This window comes from Trachurus trachurus (genome assembly GCF_905171665.1).
Source record: "Trachurus trachurus genome assembly, chromosome: 5".
Classification (NCBI taxonomy): domain Eukaryota; kingdom Metazoa; phylum Chordata; class Actinopteri; order Carangiformes; family Carangidae; genus Trachurus; species Trachurus trachurus.
In genome coordinates, this window is record NC_139896.1 from 23,158,871 (window position 1) to 23,176,797 (window position 17,927).

The window sequence follows — 17,927 nt, forward strand, 5'->3', positions numbered from 1 at the left end:
ACTTTGTGTTGTTTTGTTGATGTGTTTACTGCTTCCAAACCTGCAGCTGTCTTATCTCTGAACTCTCTTTAAAGCTTTTAAAACATCACAAGTGAGTCTGACACAGAGTAACAGCTCTGTTACTTTACTCACACTGACACATAGTTTATCATAAACAAGTTTTATATTTCTGCTTCTTGTTCTCATATAGATACTGTCAGCAAATGTGGGGCTTTCAGGTAGATCAGAGAGTTCATTTATAGGCTGCTGTCTCCTGCCCCTGAGTTTATAGACTTTATATTTAATGTCAAAAGAGTAAAAGAGGGTAACAATATTACATTAAAGTGGAGCTATTAGACACAGATATTCATTATGAAGTATCGAAAATGGCTGCAATAAATTAGAAAAATGGTCATTAATTGACTGGGGGGCCACTGGAGGGGGACCATCTGAAGGCTGAACAGGGGCAATAAGCACCTAACAGGCACACCCATTATATGTCATAAGTGAGTCCACAGGGATGCCCTGTGTGGACCTCAGGGACAGAAACTCTGCCCTGTGGTACAGCAGGGATTGCCACTTACCGTCAGCTGAGACCAGACACGGCATTGTCATCCCACTTATTACCCATCGGGGACAGAGCTCAGAGCCCAGCAGACAGGATCCTGATGGGAAGTCATCATGTCGCCATCTAGTGTTGATGTTGAAAGCATGTGGAAATATTCATGAGCTCTCCACAGGGAACTGAAGGATAGATTCAAGAAGGAAGCCTGCATTTAGTTTTATTACTGGATTATTAATAGTGATGTATGAATGTGAGGTGAACTTTTAACAGCGGTAGTTTGATCCACAGTATGTCATCATGTTAACACTGGTTTACATTAAAAAATATGCTTCAATGAAAAAATCCTGATCTGAAAAGAGTCAAGGATGTAAAGTTAATATAGTAGAATAAAACAAAGTTTCATTAAGTAGAAATGTGAAGTGAAAAATAAAGTTAAAAACTCAAGTACAAGTACTAGACTATGGAGAAAAAGTACTTATATACATTCCATTACTGCAAAACAAGATGCAATAAAAGAGGGGGGTTAAACGTCTGTATGTATTAAATTTATATTCATCCATGTTCATATTTTTATAGTCAAATTGGTGCCAGAGATTTAATTCAGTGCTTTCAGCCTTTTCTCATTTCCTTCTTTATAATTTCCATTTACCACACACTATGTATTTTGAATTTGAATAATAATATTGTGCTTGGTCCTTGACCCAGGCGTAACCCCCACACATGCATATGAACGCAGGAGCATTACATTAGTCATCTGCTGTTGAAACAGGACGTGTGTGTATTTAGGTCAGTGAACACAGGTTCCTGTATGTAAATTCAATCCAACATCCATAAAGCATGCAGAGCTCGTCACGTTGACAGACTGTCGGAGCTCTGACCTGCAGCAGAATTCATTCAAGTATAAAAAAAATAATAAAAAAAAATCATGCACAGATTCATGCAAAGCCTCCACTGCAGCTCCAGGATTCTAATGCTGTCTCGAGGCTTTACTCGACATCCAGAGTGGGGGGAGGCTGGTAACATTCAGAGCACAGTGGACTCCCCCATGGGATGAACAAATAGATGAGATAATCCTCATTATCCCCTAAAACAGTACAGTAGACACCACACGGTTCTTGTTCACACACTGAAATTTCATACTCTCACAGCCAAGGCACTGCAGGGAGACATAAGTGTAGAAAATATAGAATTTCATTATGACTGTCAGTATCAGCAAAATGCACCCGGTGGCCTCTGCATGTGTTAACAGAAAATATACATGGACCTATTTATTTATCCTGCAGCTTGGAGCAGGAAATCAGTCCTAGATGTACTTATGTCTAATGTTTCAAACCACATCTGCCAGGAAGTTACAACACGTCATAATAAATATATTGCTATGATAATATATCATCATCGTTGTAAGTCCTAGTTAGCAGCTTTAAATGTTGTCTCCAATAAATCACTCTGATGTAGGAGTGATTTTACTCTTTCAGCTCTCTTCCTTGGAGAAACTCAGGGAGAGAAATGCTGACGCAGGACTCTGTCAGAGGGGAGATGGTTCTTTGTGATAATGAGCTTATTAAAGGGGCCATTTGCACGTTTTCTCTGCAGCCAAACGTGGTTTTGTGCTGTGAGCAGGTATGATGTCCGCTTAACAAGAGCTTTGGCAGTCACTGTAGCTGCAAGACAAGAAGTGATACCACACCCACAGAGTGGCATTATGTCTTCATTGTTACAGTAATGCTAATGTTACTGTAGCATATAACTTAGCTCACAGTAACAGGGGGAAATTATATTTTGCAGTTAAAGTGATGCAGACACAACCCATAATTTTGATCTTTAATACAGCTCCTCATTTAATTAAAGACTCAACGCTGTGAATACTAGTGATGTAGACACTAACACTGTGTGGGTTTATCTGGGATCCCACTAACTGCGAAATTCCCTTTTGAAAAAATGTCATAAATGCTGATGTGACCAGGAGCAGCATGGGAGTAAACAACATCCTTCTGCATTGCTCTTCCTTTGTACCCTTTTCTGTCTCGCTCATCTCTGGATGTTCCTCTTTCTCTCTGTCACACATGATATCAGACGGTCACTCCACACAGCTGTCTCCTTTTTGCACATCTGGCTCCGTTTCCACTCAAGTAGAAATGTAGTTCTCCTGAGCAGATATTTTAGGGATGTCTTGTATCTTGTGCTCAGTGATAGAAGGCGTGTTCACATCCTGTACTTAATCCCAAACTGTAAAGATACTGCAAAAGTTTGTCATTCATTATGTAACTCAAGTGTTATCAGGAAAACATTTTTTTTTTAGCATTAATCAAAAGTATGAATTCTTGGAAATGTTTTGTAGAAAAACAATGCAGGAATGGATCTGTTGTAGCTGATTCGTGGACTAATTTTCAAAGGCTAAAGCTAATTATTATATCAAAGGAGCTATTGGTACGTTTTGATGTTTCTACATAGTCATTATTATCAACAGCTTTTTACTTGCCAGTCTAGAAAAAAAACATCACAGTAGTAAAAGCTCAGCATCAGACTTCATTCCTTTACTCAACAACAGCTGTATCCAAAGGGGGAGGAAATGAGAAAATGAATGGCACTGCTTTCCTTCCAATAAAACTAGCATGCTAATCAGCTAGCCTTGGCCTGTCTTATCATTTTTCGATAGCAACTCACTGTAGCCTCTGATCTGCCCTGAAGACACCAAGCAACACACCATGAGACCATGTTATGCCAGTGTAAACTTAAAGATTGCCCCTTTAATCATGTGATTGTTTTCATAATTCATTGGCCGATTGTTTCGTTTGTAAAATCTCATCCCTATATATGTATTTAAAGCAGAAGTAAGCGGAATGTTTGTGTTAATATAAGTCTTAAATAGTTATATCTTCCGACAGCAATAGAGTGTTTGGTCCGAAACACGGGTCTGTCAGTCACTCTGCTCTGCTGTAAGCCGAGGAGAAAACTTCTTGTATACTTCCTTGTATACAAGCTTTATCCAATGAGGAGAGAGAACGGCATGAAGGGCTGTGTGTGCAGCCAAGGGATGCGCGTGAATGTGGTGACGTAGGGACAAGGACCAATAGATCCATGACGAGGGCGGGGGCTGCTAACTCAATCAGCTGACAAGAAGTTGGTCAAAACGACCGGATCGCTTACTTCTGCTTTAATTCTCTATGCGCTACATTTCTCTCTTTGACCCTGTTTACAACTGGCATTAACATGCGTTTTCAGTGATCGAATTGCAATCAGATTTGCTTTCCTTGACCACATGAAAGTACATGTGTAAACGCACCCAAGACACATTGAGGATGGATTGTGATCTGATTGGCCAAACCACCTCCGAAGTACGTATGTATACATACAACTATGCAACACTATGCTTGTGCTCCTAAAAGTTAGTATTTGATGCAGTACACCCACTGTCAATCAGATGCATGTCTTTTTTTCTCGTATATCAACCTTATGTTTCTGACATCCAGCTGAGCACACACATCGTCACACCCTGCAGCTCCAGTGCTGTGCTCTTACATAATTGTTGTTACTGTAGGCTGTTTGCCTCCATATGGGGCCAAATACTGTGCTGTGCCTGCTGCTTTCATACAATGACACAGTGTCCTCCTGTGAGGAGGATCAGCCAATGTGAACGTGACAAGAACAGAAAAAAAGATTTATTTCAGCCTGAAGCTTTACTGAGAGAGAGAGAGAGAAGTTTTCTGCTCGACAAGACGAAAGAAAAAAAATCTGTGTGTAACAGTTGCTGATTGTTAAAAAAACAACTTTGCTGCACTTTCCCAGCATGCAGCGCACCAGCTGTGTGGAAGAGTTTTCACTCCCAACACTGATATGTATCAGTCTGAGCAGAGTCATAATGAGCCCTCCCTCCCCCTGTTTGGAGATCCCAGGGAAGACTAATTAATGGACTTTATTTACACCCACGCCCCGGCTCCCCACTGAGACCATTTGACACGCAAACTCTACAAACACAGATGATGAGAAAAGATATGAAAGCCTTTGACGATGTGAGGTCTGAACAAACTCTGCCGTTATCAACAGTTCACAGATGAAACTGTGTTGAGCTTCTTTGAAATAATTTCAGAGATGTGGCCTCATGGACGGTCCTCTCAGGTGTGATAATGGATCTAACACTGCCGAGCCCTGTCGTCAGGCAATCAGGTCATTGACTGTTTGTTTGTGTTTTAGAGGCAGGAATGAATGAAAAAAGCATCTGTTTTTAAACTGCATCTATATTAAACAACCAAGGATCTGTACTGCAACTTCAACATTATGTTCAACATTATCTACTCCACAAGTCAACCCAGGCTTCCCTGGGTATGAGTGCGTTCACATGAAAGGGTCTGCAGCCTCTGACCAATCGAAAACATGGACATGTCTGGCAGTGGCCAGCAGCGGAGTGGCGTATTTCAACAATGCAGACAATAATTATCCAGCATTATGAAGAACTGACCGATCAAATCCAAGCAAAAAGCAGCACAGTCGTAGCCTGATGCATCAGCCGCTTACTTCATTACATTTCATATAGCGTCTGAACACGAGCCATAGGGATTCGTTTGCTTCCGGGAGGCGGTTGCTTACATTTGCTTCAACTAATCGCTGCTGCTTGGTGGTCACGTGTGCTATACACCGGTTAAGCTCATAGGTTAATCTTGAGCGCTTGAGTTCAACGTCATCGCCTTCACTTACCCGTCTGTTCGCTGATTGGTCGGCAAACCGAAACGCATTGCTAGTGTCCTGACTACATTGTTGAGGCAAATGAAATTTGCCGGAACCAGTAGGCGGCGCTAGCCTGGCTAGCACAGTCGCTGCAGCAAAGCAAAAAGGAGTGCAGCTCCATTATTATGGGTTTGACAGTTATCACGTTTGTGTATTCCACTAAATGGGCCTGTTGCCTACATGTCATTTTGTGGTGTGTATGCGATGCAGACTCTGGTGTGTGTCACCGGCCACATTACGACCAAAACCTAGATCTGTCATATGATGTTCATCTGAAAATGCCAGTGGGCTTTAACTGTCGCTGAACACTCTTGTGCTTTAGAGGGATCCTCTCACGTTCTCTGAGTTTGTTTTGTTTAGCCTACTGACTACTGACTATCCCCTCAGCCCTCTCACTTAGCCCCACGCCTTTGTTTCATGCATTGCTGTCAAGTATAGGGGCAAAACTTTGAGGGCTAAGGAGGAGGTTTCCACAGTCCTTCAAACATAATGTTTTATTAACAATATATTTTATTGGTGACCATTCACAGGATGATTGAACAAACTAAGATCATAAACCTTCAAAAACCTTGACTATTAAAATAAATATTAACATTTTAAACTTATTTTTAAAAACACATAGATTCACATTTTACAGTAAATGATTCATTTGATTCATTCATCTTGCATTTGTTTGAATTATATCTTTAGTTACAAGGGTGTTTAAAAAAGTAATTGACACTGGTCCAGCAGAACAGTAGGACACTTTATTTAGAACGCAAAACTTAACTTGATTCAAACTTTAATGAAAAAAATACACTGTCAATCATAAATCAGTGACGATTAAAGACATAAAAATACAAAAAGACAAGAGACAATTTAAAGTCTCATAAAACCATCGTATATAGAGTAACAAGTATAACACTTCCCTCTATAATGTGCCCTGGTGGATAATTCATAAACGTACAATTAGATATAAAGTACATAGTTAAGTATGCTACCTTACCTATATGGTAGTGAATGTACTTTCCAACACTGGGGATGATTTTAATTGGTGAAATGATTCCTTTTCTTCAACCAAGGCGAACATGATATTTAATATTTCCTGCAGCCACTGTAGATAAGAACTGCAAAGCTGCGGTCCTGCTGTGTGTTTTCTTGATAAATGCAGGATCTGAGTAGCCCACAGGAAACAGCTTTTCAACTTAAGAAGATAAATGATCAACTTAACCTCGCCTGTGGTCCAGCTCTCAGTTTAATCTACAATCTCACTTTGGCTTTATTGTCCGGTAACAAAAAACCTCACAAAGATCAGGTTCCTGTTCCGCCTCTGATCATCAGTCGCGCTGCGTCCGACCTCTTCCTTCCAGCTCGGTTAGAGTCGCTGTCTTCCTCGAGATTCTCTCTTTTTTTGTCTTTTGTCCTCTCTTAAAAATGGCCGGATTTTAAACGTTTGACCTACCAGTTTTACACACATACAAATCAAATGGAGAGATACACAGCCACGGGCAGACTCACACCACAAATCAGATGTGATTAGATTAATCTTCAGGAACATCTGACACATCATCTTATCAGAGAGCTGCCCTCTTATCACATGCTTAATTCACTGGTTTGTATCAGTCATAAGTGTGTGGGTCCATGTGTGTGTGTGCTGGGACTTCAGCCTGATAGTCAGACAGAGATAATATTTTATTTTCATTTCATTAATCAACCAGAAATTAGGGGTTGCATGGCTTCAGATTTTTTTAAGTCGACTCTAATGTTATGAAAGTCGAGTCGATGTAGTTATAAAACTCGAGTAGTCACTGATGACGTCATTCATATTTTTCCTGTCATAAATAAAATCACAGGAGGAGAGAATGCTTTTTCAAATGCTTTGCAACAATCTCTTTCATGTATCTGTATTCATTATTTCGATCCTGGTTGGTTGGTTGTTGTTGTTGTTGGTTATTGTGCGCGATGTAAAGCTGCCTATGAGTTTTTTGTTTTGTTTTGTTTAATTTCCTGCTTATTCGGCTGTGGGGTTTTTTTCAATGAAAAGCTGTGCGCTAGTGTTACCATACTACACGCACATCTTTTTTTTTTATTATTAATGATCTGCGGAACAGTTGCGTGCCGATCCGGATCACGGATCAACACTGATCCATTGCACCACTAATGGTTCTCCTTCACGATCATCCACGTCCTGTGTTTGGACAACCTCACCTAGAATAAAATTACTAACCAAGTTTACCAAGATTATAAAGGACTATCCTACAGACATAAAGTAGAATCCAGGCTCAGACTTACTTCATAGCAACCAACTGTGTTTCACCATATTGTCTTAAATGTTTTGTTTGTTATTTACACAGACATAGATTTCAGAATAGAAGGATAAAGATGTTTCATTGGAAGGGTAGCACGGCATGGAGGTGGAACACGTGAGGAAGCTGGATGAGGCAGAGGGCAGGGGGCGGTTAGGTAAAGGCTGGACCAGCTGGGCAGGATAGATGAATGAGGGAGACCGAGTGACAGGCTGGAGGCAGCAGGTGGCGGTGGATTGGAGCTCCAGTCAGCAGCAGACCCAGGCAGGCAGATGAGTAATGATCCTGGAAAGCGAGATAAAGATGAACTTGAACATAACATGAAGAACTAGGTCAGGTATCTTCTGTCCATCCTCTTACTGGACTATCACTACCCTCTGACATCAACACACCAAAATAAGAGTTCTCCATCACTAAAGCACAGTGAGGCTTCCAAAATAACCTCTGATCCCTGCACATTCACAGTGTGCAGGTTACTACAACAGCAGCTCAATGCTTCCTCTTTATTTAACACATTATTTAACAGACATTAGGAGACAAAACATCTGATAATTTCTGCTGGTTTAAACACACTCCTACTTTCCTATATTTCCCCACGTCCTCTTTTCTTTCTTTCCTTCCTTCTCTAAAAACACTCCTCCTCCTCCTCCTCTTCCTCCTCCTCCTCCTCCTCCTCCTCCTCCTCCTCCTCCTCCTCCTCCTCCTCCTCCTCCTCTTCCTCCTCCTCCCTCCACAGTCTCCTGTGACTCAGCCTGTGACTTCTCTCTGTAAATGGTATACATCAGACTGTGACAGCAGGACCATAACACATAAAGACAGTGGGGTTGAACTCTGTGAAAGCCACTCTGGGAAGCCCATTACAGCGCGGCCGGGCCTCTTTATGCATTCATCCCGGCCCAATATTAGCCCTCTATTGGGTTCAGAGGGCTGCGGCTCCGGACGCAAGTGCAATATACACAGCGCATAAAACATTTATGCAGTGGCCCAGCTGTCTGCTGCTGCTCTCTCCTGTAGGTGAGGGTCGAGAACACACTGGGTAATAAAAAACAATCTTTCACCAGCTCATGAAACATGTCAAAAGTTTGGTTCTTTAACACATCTCTGCCCAGGCTTATTACAGCTTGTGTTTCCTTAGTCAGTCAAGCACTTTTATTCAACAAGACAAACAAATGGGCCAATAAATGTCTCATATTTCACACTTTTCTGGTAATTTTTTGTACATTGTTTGTTATCTATGAGAAGATATATTTGTGTTCTTAAGAACCAAAAACCATTTCAGTGTAGTTTTGCATCTCTTCTCTCTTTTCAGGTGTGTGAGCCAATCAAAAGAGTGGTGACTCTGAGCCTCTCTTCTGATTGACTGACTGTTTTCTGACTTATAAAAGATAGAACAAATTTTAGGTAAAAACACACACACAAAAATAAAAATAAAAAATCCTGTAAGTGTTGTAAGGGGTAGGGCTTGGTGACTGCTGTGTTGTGATATCACAAAGTTACAGAAGTCCTGACAGCTGGTTTCAAGGCTCAGTTTCTGAATACATGCTGTATGCATGTGGAGTGGGGCTTACTGTATATAAAGATATTTTCACAGTATGAATACACTATAGAACCTATACCTGATCTATAATCAAAGAAGCCATGGAAATTCATTTTGTGCAATATGGGACCTTTAAAGGACAAACAGCTTAACTCTGCCTTTCCATCTAACCTTCCTTTCTTCCCTCCTCCAGCTGTACATCCAAACGACCACGCTGACCATCTCCATGAATCTGAGTGCATCCGTGGCCCTCGGGATGCTCTACATGCCCAAAGTCTACGTCATCATCTTCCACCCTGAGCTCAATGTGCAGAAGAGGAAACGTTCCTTCAAAGCAGTTGTCACGGCCGCCACCATGTCGTCCCGACTTTCCCACAAGGCCAGCGACCGGCCCAACGGAGAGGCCAAAACAGAGCTGTGTGAGAACGTCGACCCCAACAGTAAGTGCTCAGTGCAAAAACACTTTATATTAACTCCACACTGTTCCTGCTACAACATATAGACTGAACTAAATGAAGTGTAAAACTGGACCTAAAATCAATCGAAATGTAATAAAGCATGTTATTATTTTACTCATCCAACCATGCATTTCTTTCACCTCCTGAACTGACTGGATTCAATGTAACTGACTGCAGGAAGAGTTAATGTTGTGCCTATTTCCTCTACTGGAATGAAAACATGTTTTAATTATTTACTATTAGATTTTAAACTGTGTCACTAAAACATGTTGCAGCTGATTCAAGCAACTGTTACAAAACTTCTAATGATTGTTATATCATAATAAATATGACACATCACTTGGTTGTGGGAAGTGACCAATAGAATCCAGATGATTTCTTTTAACATACAAACATGTTGTTTCTTTAAAGGACCAATTCAACATTCAGAGAAATCCTCCTCATCTCCTTCTGTCTGAGAGTCAGTAGTGGGCTAAATATGATGCCAAGAAAAGGTCAGGAAACCGTTTTATTTAAACTCACATTTTGTATAGTAATGTTAATGGATTTTGTTTCCTGTAAACAGAGCTAGGCTAGCTGTTGCCCCCTGTTCCCAGTCTTTATGCTATGCTTAGCTGTTCGCTGTAGCTTCGTATCATATGCACCGTAGAGATGGTGTCCTGTTAATCTGAACAACATACTCTCAGAGAGAAAGAGACGATGATTTCACTGACAGTCAGACACTCCTTTAAATATGAATACAGCTACTTTCCATGTTTATTACTTGCATGATCACAGCTGATTTTGATACTTGTTTGAATAAGTTGCCTTTTTATCTCTTTTTCGAAATAACTTGCCCTATTTCGAAATAATGTTTATACTCTGCAAAAGCAAATGCAATGTGCAAAAAAAATGTAATGCTGCCTGGACAATTTGGAAACAAGTTTAATTAACATACCAGCCAAATTATCATATTTGACTTTCTGTTTTTCCACAGCTAGCTGAAGCTACATGATAACACTGCTGCATTAGCAGAGCACAGGTAGATATTAAATACTTGTATTAAATATAGATACTTATATTAAAATATAAGTAGTGCTAGATTGACTTGAAAAACAATATGTAATCCAGGCAGATTACATAGACAGAACATGATTTTCTAGGAGGCGGGGTTGGTTCTTGTTTCAGCTTTCATCTGTAGTCAGATTTTTACAGGAAGATAGATAGATACAGTAGATACTTTATTGATCCCATTGCTGAGAAAAAGCAAACCCCAGACTATGCTCCAATGGGGAGTACAGTGTGGGAACAGAAAAAAAAACACCTCAGCAACAAAGGCACACATAAGTACACATTACAACATGAAAAACTCAGGACTTGCAACAGGGGAGGGGGGGTGTCATTCATGTTTATCTCACTACAAATACAATTCAAATAGCTGAAAAGGTCTTAACTGAAAACAGATGTAAGCTGTCAGCAAACTCTGTAGTGTTTAATATCTTGCTAATTCATTCAGAAACGCAGTGTAAGTAAAGGTGAAGTCCCTGTACTGCAGGTTAATTTTAGTGCAGTTAGAACAGTTTACAAGTGTAAAAAAAAACAAAAAAAAACATGTAAAGTCATGTAAAATGTTTACCATGTTACTAATGGGATAGAGATTTAACTCTGACCAAATTCCATTCACTCTTTGCCTCCAGAAACTCCCATATTTTGCTATGCTCAACACGTTTCAGTGCTGAGTATTCCTCTAATTTGACCATGGTGGACATAAACAGAGCATGCATTTTAGCAAGAGCATAATGAGCATGCACACACATCATTTTACTCCACAGGAAACCATAACTCTGATATGTGTTTTGTATTATTAAAGAATAAAGAAAGAGATCCAACCCAAATGTTCCCTGAAATAAAGAGTGCATAAATTGAAATTATATGCTAATGTGATCAAACTTCTACCCCGCTGTGGGTTTCTCTTTGGGGCTCTCGGGGACAACTCACCAAATCATGTTTTTCTCCCCCTGACAGGCTAATTTCATAATTTATCAGAGGTAAGAGCAAATTAATCTTCTTCTGCTTTGCTGTACTGACCTTGATCCATTTTCTTGTGGAGGTTTGATGAGAGGGGGAGAGAGCCGCTCTGGAGAGAGAGAGAGAAAGAGAGAGTGAGAGATGAGAAGGATGCAGGAGGGAGTGTGTGGAGGGAATGTTAAGTATACTTCTACAGCTCTTTATCGCAATCTTTCAATTGACTCATAACTTTTACATGAGGAGGGAGAGGAGAGCATAATATGACTATTTGAGTGGCAGATTTACAGTCGTTCTCCTGTGCTATACTGGGTGGCACTTTCACCGAACGTTTGACCCCCAAGACCTCAGATTTATACTGCACTGCTCCTGCGCTCATCAGGACATAAACTGTGCATGTGGCAGCCAGGAAGATCGCTTATTCAACACTTGTGAAGCGATATCACGAGAGAGAGTGGCGTGAGAGGAGACATTCTTCCTTGGACTTTTAAAATAAATCCACAGATTAGTCTAATCTAAGAGATTAGATGTCTTCCCAGTCAACCTCCTGTGCACTGTTTTCACCTGACATGCTGCTCACATCACACAATCACCAAAGAGGAGTCAGAGACTTTAATGAATATTATACAATAGTTGAAGTGATCTGGCCAAAAGAATCGACAATCTTAAAGCAGAAGTAAGCGATCCGGTCATTTTGGCTAACTTCTTGTCAGCCGATGGAGTTAGCACCCTACGTCACCACATTCACGCGCATCCCTTGGCTGCACACACAGAGATGACCGCCCCTTTATGCCGTTCTCTCTCCTCATTGGATAAAGCTTGTAGGATACAAGGAAAGTTTTCTCCTCGGCTTACAGCAGAGCAGAGTGACTGACAGACCCGTGTTTCAGACCAAACACTCTATATAAGTGATTGCTGTCGGAAGATATAACTATTTAAGACTTATATTAACACAAACATTCCGCTTACTTCTGCTTTAATCACGCCCTGTACTGTACATTGCCGTCACTTCTTATCAGGCGCCACATGTGGCCAGGTGTTTTGATTTACTAGCCCTATTTCGCCCTGTTTCCCCGTCTGAACCACTATGACGTGCAGCTACACAGACTGCAGTGACCAGTTAGGCTACAATTAGCAGGCTAGCTGTTTAACTGTTAACAAACGGGCTCGTTAGCAAACATGGACTTTTAAAATCAAATGTCTAAATATGCAAAACCTGTGAATCATCAAGGAAGTTGATAATTTCGCTTAAGTAAGATGTTCCACGTTATAAAAAAAACTCTACACGAGCCTACAATAGTTAGCTTGCTGTTCGCGTTATGCCAGCCTGGTGTTAGCAATGTCATCCACCAGCATTCAGAGTTAGAGATGGTCTGGATGATAGGCGCAGCTCTTTGTGGGCAGTTTCTGAGTTGGTGCAGTTTATCTGTTATTCACCCTCTTCAAGTCGTTTTTCCAAAGTTCATCCTACGTATGTCTCTGTCTGAATCTGCCTGACTTCTTATGCTTTTATGTGCACATTCAAATTCTGCATGAAAACGCTGGAAGAATGTTTTTGATGTTGCTGTGATTCACAGTTACTTTAGATGATTTTTAAAATACATTTTGTTAAAATTAGCTTGAATTTCTGTTGAAATCTTTGCTTCAGAGCGGCACTATAAACGCCAAATCCTTGTGTTACGCCCCAGCTATGTTGGCCCTAAGGTCCTGTTGGTATTATTAAATTCTGGTGCGCCATGCAGACGTAGTAATGAGGCCTCAGCAGGACAAAGCATCTGCAGCTTTGAGTATCTTGATAGTCAAGGCTCATAAATCAATCCCTTCTTTTGTTAATAATATGCACTGGGGTGGGTCTCCCTGTGGTGTTATCAACAGTGCTGGGACTCTGCACTCTACCCTGTTTTACTATTCTGAGGGAGTTCATGGTAGAGAGGGCACAGAAGTGGTGGAGCTGTGCAGGAAGACCACAGCTCAGTCAGGACTCCCTGAAGACCCACAGAGCCATCTGTTGGCCCTGGACGATCCGTTCGCACGACTCCCCTCTCATTCCTCACTCCATTTCTCTCTTTCTGCCCTGTCTGCTCACTTAGCCTCAGGTTTACTGGTTTTTCCCCTCGCTCGATTTTTAAATCCCCTCTCTTTTCAATCTCACTCTCTCCACTCATCCTCACCTGCCCCCCTCCCGCCAGGCCCCCCTCTTTCATGACACCGTAATAGCCCTCAGTCACTTAAGATGGCTTCATCTCTCCTGCGCACTTATGACGTTCTCTCCTTCCTCCTCCATCCTCTCCGCTCCAACAGCTGATTCTCAGACAACAAAGACTTCTATCTCTCGCTGTTCTTCTGGTTTCAGCTGCTCTTCAAAGGCCAAATCTCTCTGATTCGACTTCCATAGACCTCTCTGCCTTTCTGCAAAGGCTTATTCCCTATACAACAAAGGCTTCTATATATCTCTTAAAACTCATAAAGCCATGGCTGCTCTAAAAAAGAATCCTTACAAGCAGTACTTTCCTTTTCTCAGTGTTGCCCTGCGTGCCTGCAGGAGTGAAATACTTCTGCTACATTCATTTCTCTGGGGATTAGCCTTTCTAACACTTCCACATATGTAACCCACCCTTGAAATCTTGCTTTGAGGATGAATGTGGAAATTCACCAGTGGGCACAGGACGTCAGTGAATGAATTCACCAAACTTTCTTTTCAATATCTTTCTTTTCTTTTTAAGGTTATTTGACAAATATTATTAGAGCATAAATTTGGTAAAAAAAAAACAGTCATTTATGTGTAATATTCAAATATTCGACGTGCAGAGGAAGATGCCTGAAGGTCTCATGCAAGAACATTTTCATATTCTTATCTTATCCTTATCTCCCTCTGTAATGTCAGCTCAACACTGTTTCAAGTCTGATTATTAAATTCTGTTGACTATACGTGTTGTAAATCACTCGTTTTGGCCTGAGGATTTTGTGACGATCTGTTCTGATCACTGTCACCATGTCTGGGAATTCTCAGAGAGATTTTTCTAATATACTAGCCTAGGCCTATATCTTGTACTTTATGTTTCTGGTATAAGTGATGCAGCTGTTCTCATGGATAGGTCACATAGACAGTGACTGTATGAAATACATTTTCCAGTACCAATCTTTGTCAAAATACAAAAAAACATCTAGCCTACATATCAGAAGAAAGTCAGTTGGACGTTTAAACATACCAGCTGTTCCTGCACATAGACAAGAGGCAACTTCCCCTGTTCATCCTAAAACAAAAGGCGACTGAACATCTAAATCCTCTGTCTCTGGATGCATGTAAATGAGTGTCACACAACTGTGACTGTGACTAAAAAAAGAAAAGGCTTGCTCGTGTGCTGTGTAGCCCTGTATTAACAGTATTGATATTGTCAGACCGTAACTGAGTGGTCTCTGTATGAATGAGACACATTATGACAAAGTCATGGAGGTTCAGTGACACGTTCAGGCCTTAATATGCAAACTCTGCCATTTTCTCTTTCATCTTTCTGGCATGATTGATGATGGGCTTTTGGCTTAAAGCCATTTGTCATTGGATGAACATTCAAGGCCAAGTGGTCACCATGGGAGGGGAGGTGGGAGGCAGAGCTGCAGGGGGGAGATAGGGAGGTGGTCATAACTAAAGGCAACACTACAGATGACACCTCCACTACCTTCTCATTTGATGCCTGAAGGCCCTGTTTTCATGTCCACACAAGACCGGCACAATCCTCACCATCCGGTCCGCAGACTTCCATTCAGCCGTCTCTGGCCTCAGACAAAAATGTTATTAAAGTGAGCTGCACGACGAGTACAGAGGAGGGAACAAACATAGTTTTTATTTACTGACTCACTGGTTTTATTTTCGCTTTCACTCAATCTGCCTTCAGTGAAATAAAAAGGCTCAAAATAATGAAGCAGCTTTCTGTGGAGATTGTACTTCACTATGAAAACCGAAAAAAAGACGTGCCTGAGTGCCGGTGTGGATCAATACATTTGATAAATACAAGTATATTTGTTCCACAGGCCAGCCGAGTGACAGTTGTTAAAAATGCTTCAAAAGAAATATAGAAAATGTAGTGGCCTGGCCTTAGTGATGAGAAAAAAAGAGGTTTTACAACCACATCTATCTGTGACAAGAACAAATGTGCAGAAACAACAAAATAATCAATTAATGAAGTATTTTAACCCTTTCCGAAGACTTTGTTATAACTCATTACTCACTCATGTTTGCAGAAGGCAAACACTGCAGAATTAATAATGAAGAAGTGCTGATTGGTGTGATCATAAACAGGCTTCACTAAATTCATACAACATTTTTTTAACTTAACTTAACATTAAATACCACATGAACACATGATTCACACCACACTCTGTCATTTCTATTCACCCCCTCCCAGCCCTTCCTCCCTCTGTGCTGCTTTGAGTTGTTGTTTAATTTACCAATCAGAATAGCTGCACATCCAAATGTCTGAGATGCAGGTGTGCTGGAAAGTGTCGCTTCAGTCTTGATAAAAGAATATCCAACACACTGCTCAGTGCCTTGTGGTCACTCTAATGTTTAGGTCTCTAGATAGATCTTTATCACAACTATTTCAAATAATGATCTGGTGATAGTTTGGGTTATTCGGCTTGTGGTTCTGTGAGGTCACTATTTTCTATTGTCTGTGACCTGCAGTAGATTCAGATCAGCTTGCAAGAAATTTAGAGAAGCAGCAGGAGCTCTGGTACAGAAACTGAGTGATGTGATGCTGTGGATGAGGCCTTCTACGTAAAGGTGTTATAGCCATTTAATCTAATATTAATATAGCTTTATAACCTGCCCCACCTGCGGGTGTATATTTTAATCACTGATATTGATTAATGTGTATTCATGTTGCTATTCAGAGTATTCAGTGTGTGGGATATTCATTTTTGAAGACTGAGGTTATTTTTTTGCAGAAGCTGATGTTTTTATCATAATATATTTCAGGTTTTCCTTTGTGCTCTGTTGTGGATGCTTTCCCCTCTGAGTTATGACCTCTCAACACCTCTCAAATCAAATGGATTTTATTCTCAAAGAACTGTCAATTCAGGAGATGCACAAATACCAAACTGCATTATCCTCATTCTTGAGAGTTCATAATTCAAGCCATATGTAAAAACGTGTTGATGAATTCATTCATCTCTCATGAAGACTCATTTCACCATCACCCTTCATCTACAGTAACAACCAGAGGTACAGACACTGATCCCCCTGTTTGTTTCCTCCTCCTTTTTAGGTCCAGCAGCAAAAAAGAAATTCGTGAGCTACAACGACCTTGTGATCTAAAGGCAAACCTCCATCAGAACGACAGACTGGAAAGGAAAAAGTGGAAAGAGAGTGATGACAGTAGATGTCTGGTCTCATGGCCTGCTGGGTTAAAACAAGAAACAGGAGGGAAAAAAAGAAGAAGAAAAGGATATTTAAAGTTTTTTTTTTTCTTTTTTGGTCTCATGAGCTTCACTGCCCGCTACAGACTCTCAGACACTGAAGCAAAGGCTTATGGGAATTTCCTTTGAACAAAGAATTCAGGCACATAGATATTCACTCGGTCAGTGAGAAAGTAGCAAGAAAGCAAAGAGACGTTGGGTTTTAAAAGTGTTTAAAAAAAAAAAAAAAGACGGTGGACAGAGATGCTGGAGGGGACATTGTTCCGAGAATTAAAAAAAAAAAAATCCAGATCTTTTTTCGTTTGTGATGATCATACAGAGAACAAACACGGGATGTATCAGCGGACATCTCGACGCCTCTGGGTTATCGTGAACAGTCGGCGTAGCTTACGGGGCTCCATGTCACGTCTTTCTGCCGTTGATGTCAATCGAAGCAGCCGTCTCAACCCTGATACGACCCTTTCTACAGAGCCTGCCTCCTCCTGTCTCTTAAATGTCCTCCCAAACTGCAAGTTTTCCAACCTTCCTGTCGACCCGTGTGTAGTTCTTTATGGCTTATATGTTGGCCTATACTTAAGTTGTTGGTTTTGATTTTGATTTTGATTTTCAAGATGATTATGACAGTGATTTATCTTTTTTGCTCTTGCTTCTTGGATGCACATTGTTTTGTTTTTGTTTTATTAAAGCCATATTCTTCGCTTTGAGATTTCGAGGGCTTTGCTCATGCTGCCACCTGGAATCTGATTTTTATCACTTAAAGGTCACATGGCACAAAAATGTAGACACCCTGAAAGAAATCTGAAAAATACCCCCTGAATTGCTTCTTAATCTGAAAAAGACTTGTACTGGTAATCGGTTAGATCACAGCCCTGAAATACAGGGTAGAAGGTTTTTCAAAGATGCACAACAAAAGTGATACATGTGCCACGTTTGCGTCGTCAGGTCAGGTCAGGAGTTTTTTG

At 40.8% G+C, this 17,927-nt stretch overlaps 1 protein-coding gene across 1 annotated transcript in view; it reads left to right on the forward strand.

The window, feature by feature from the left end:
* The window catches only part of grm7 (glutamate metabotropic receptor 7), a gene marked incomplete at both ends in the record, with an annotated part of 327,441 nt that extends 310,577 nt beyond the window's left edge, over window positions 1–16,864 (forward strand). The window contains 2 exons of the mRNA XM_083972506.1: window positions 9,282–9,528; window positions 16,815–16,864. Coding sequence (XP_083828632.1) covers window positions 9,282–9,528; window positions 16,815–16,864 — 297 coding nt within the window. The remainder of the gene's footprint in view (window positions 1–9,281; window positions 9,529–16,814) is intronic.
* Window positions 16,865–17,927: the final 1,063 nt, after the last annotated feature.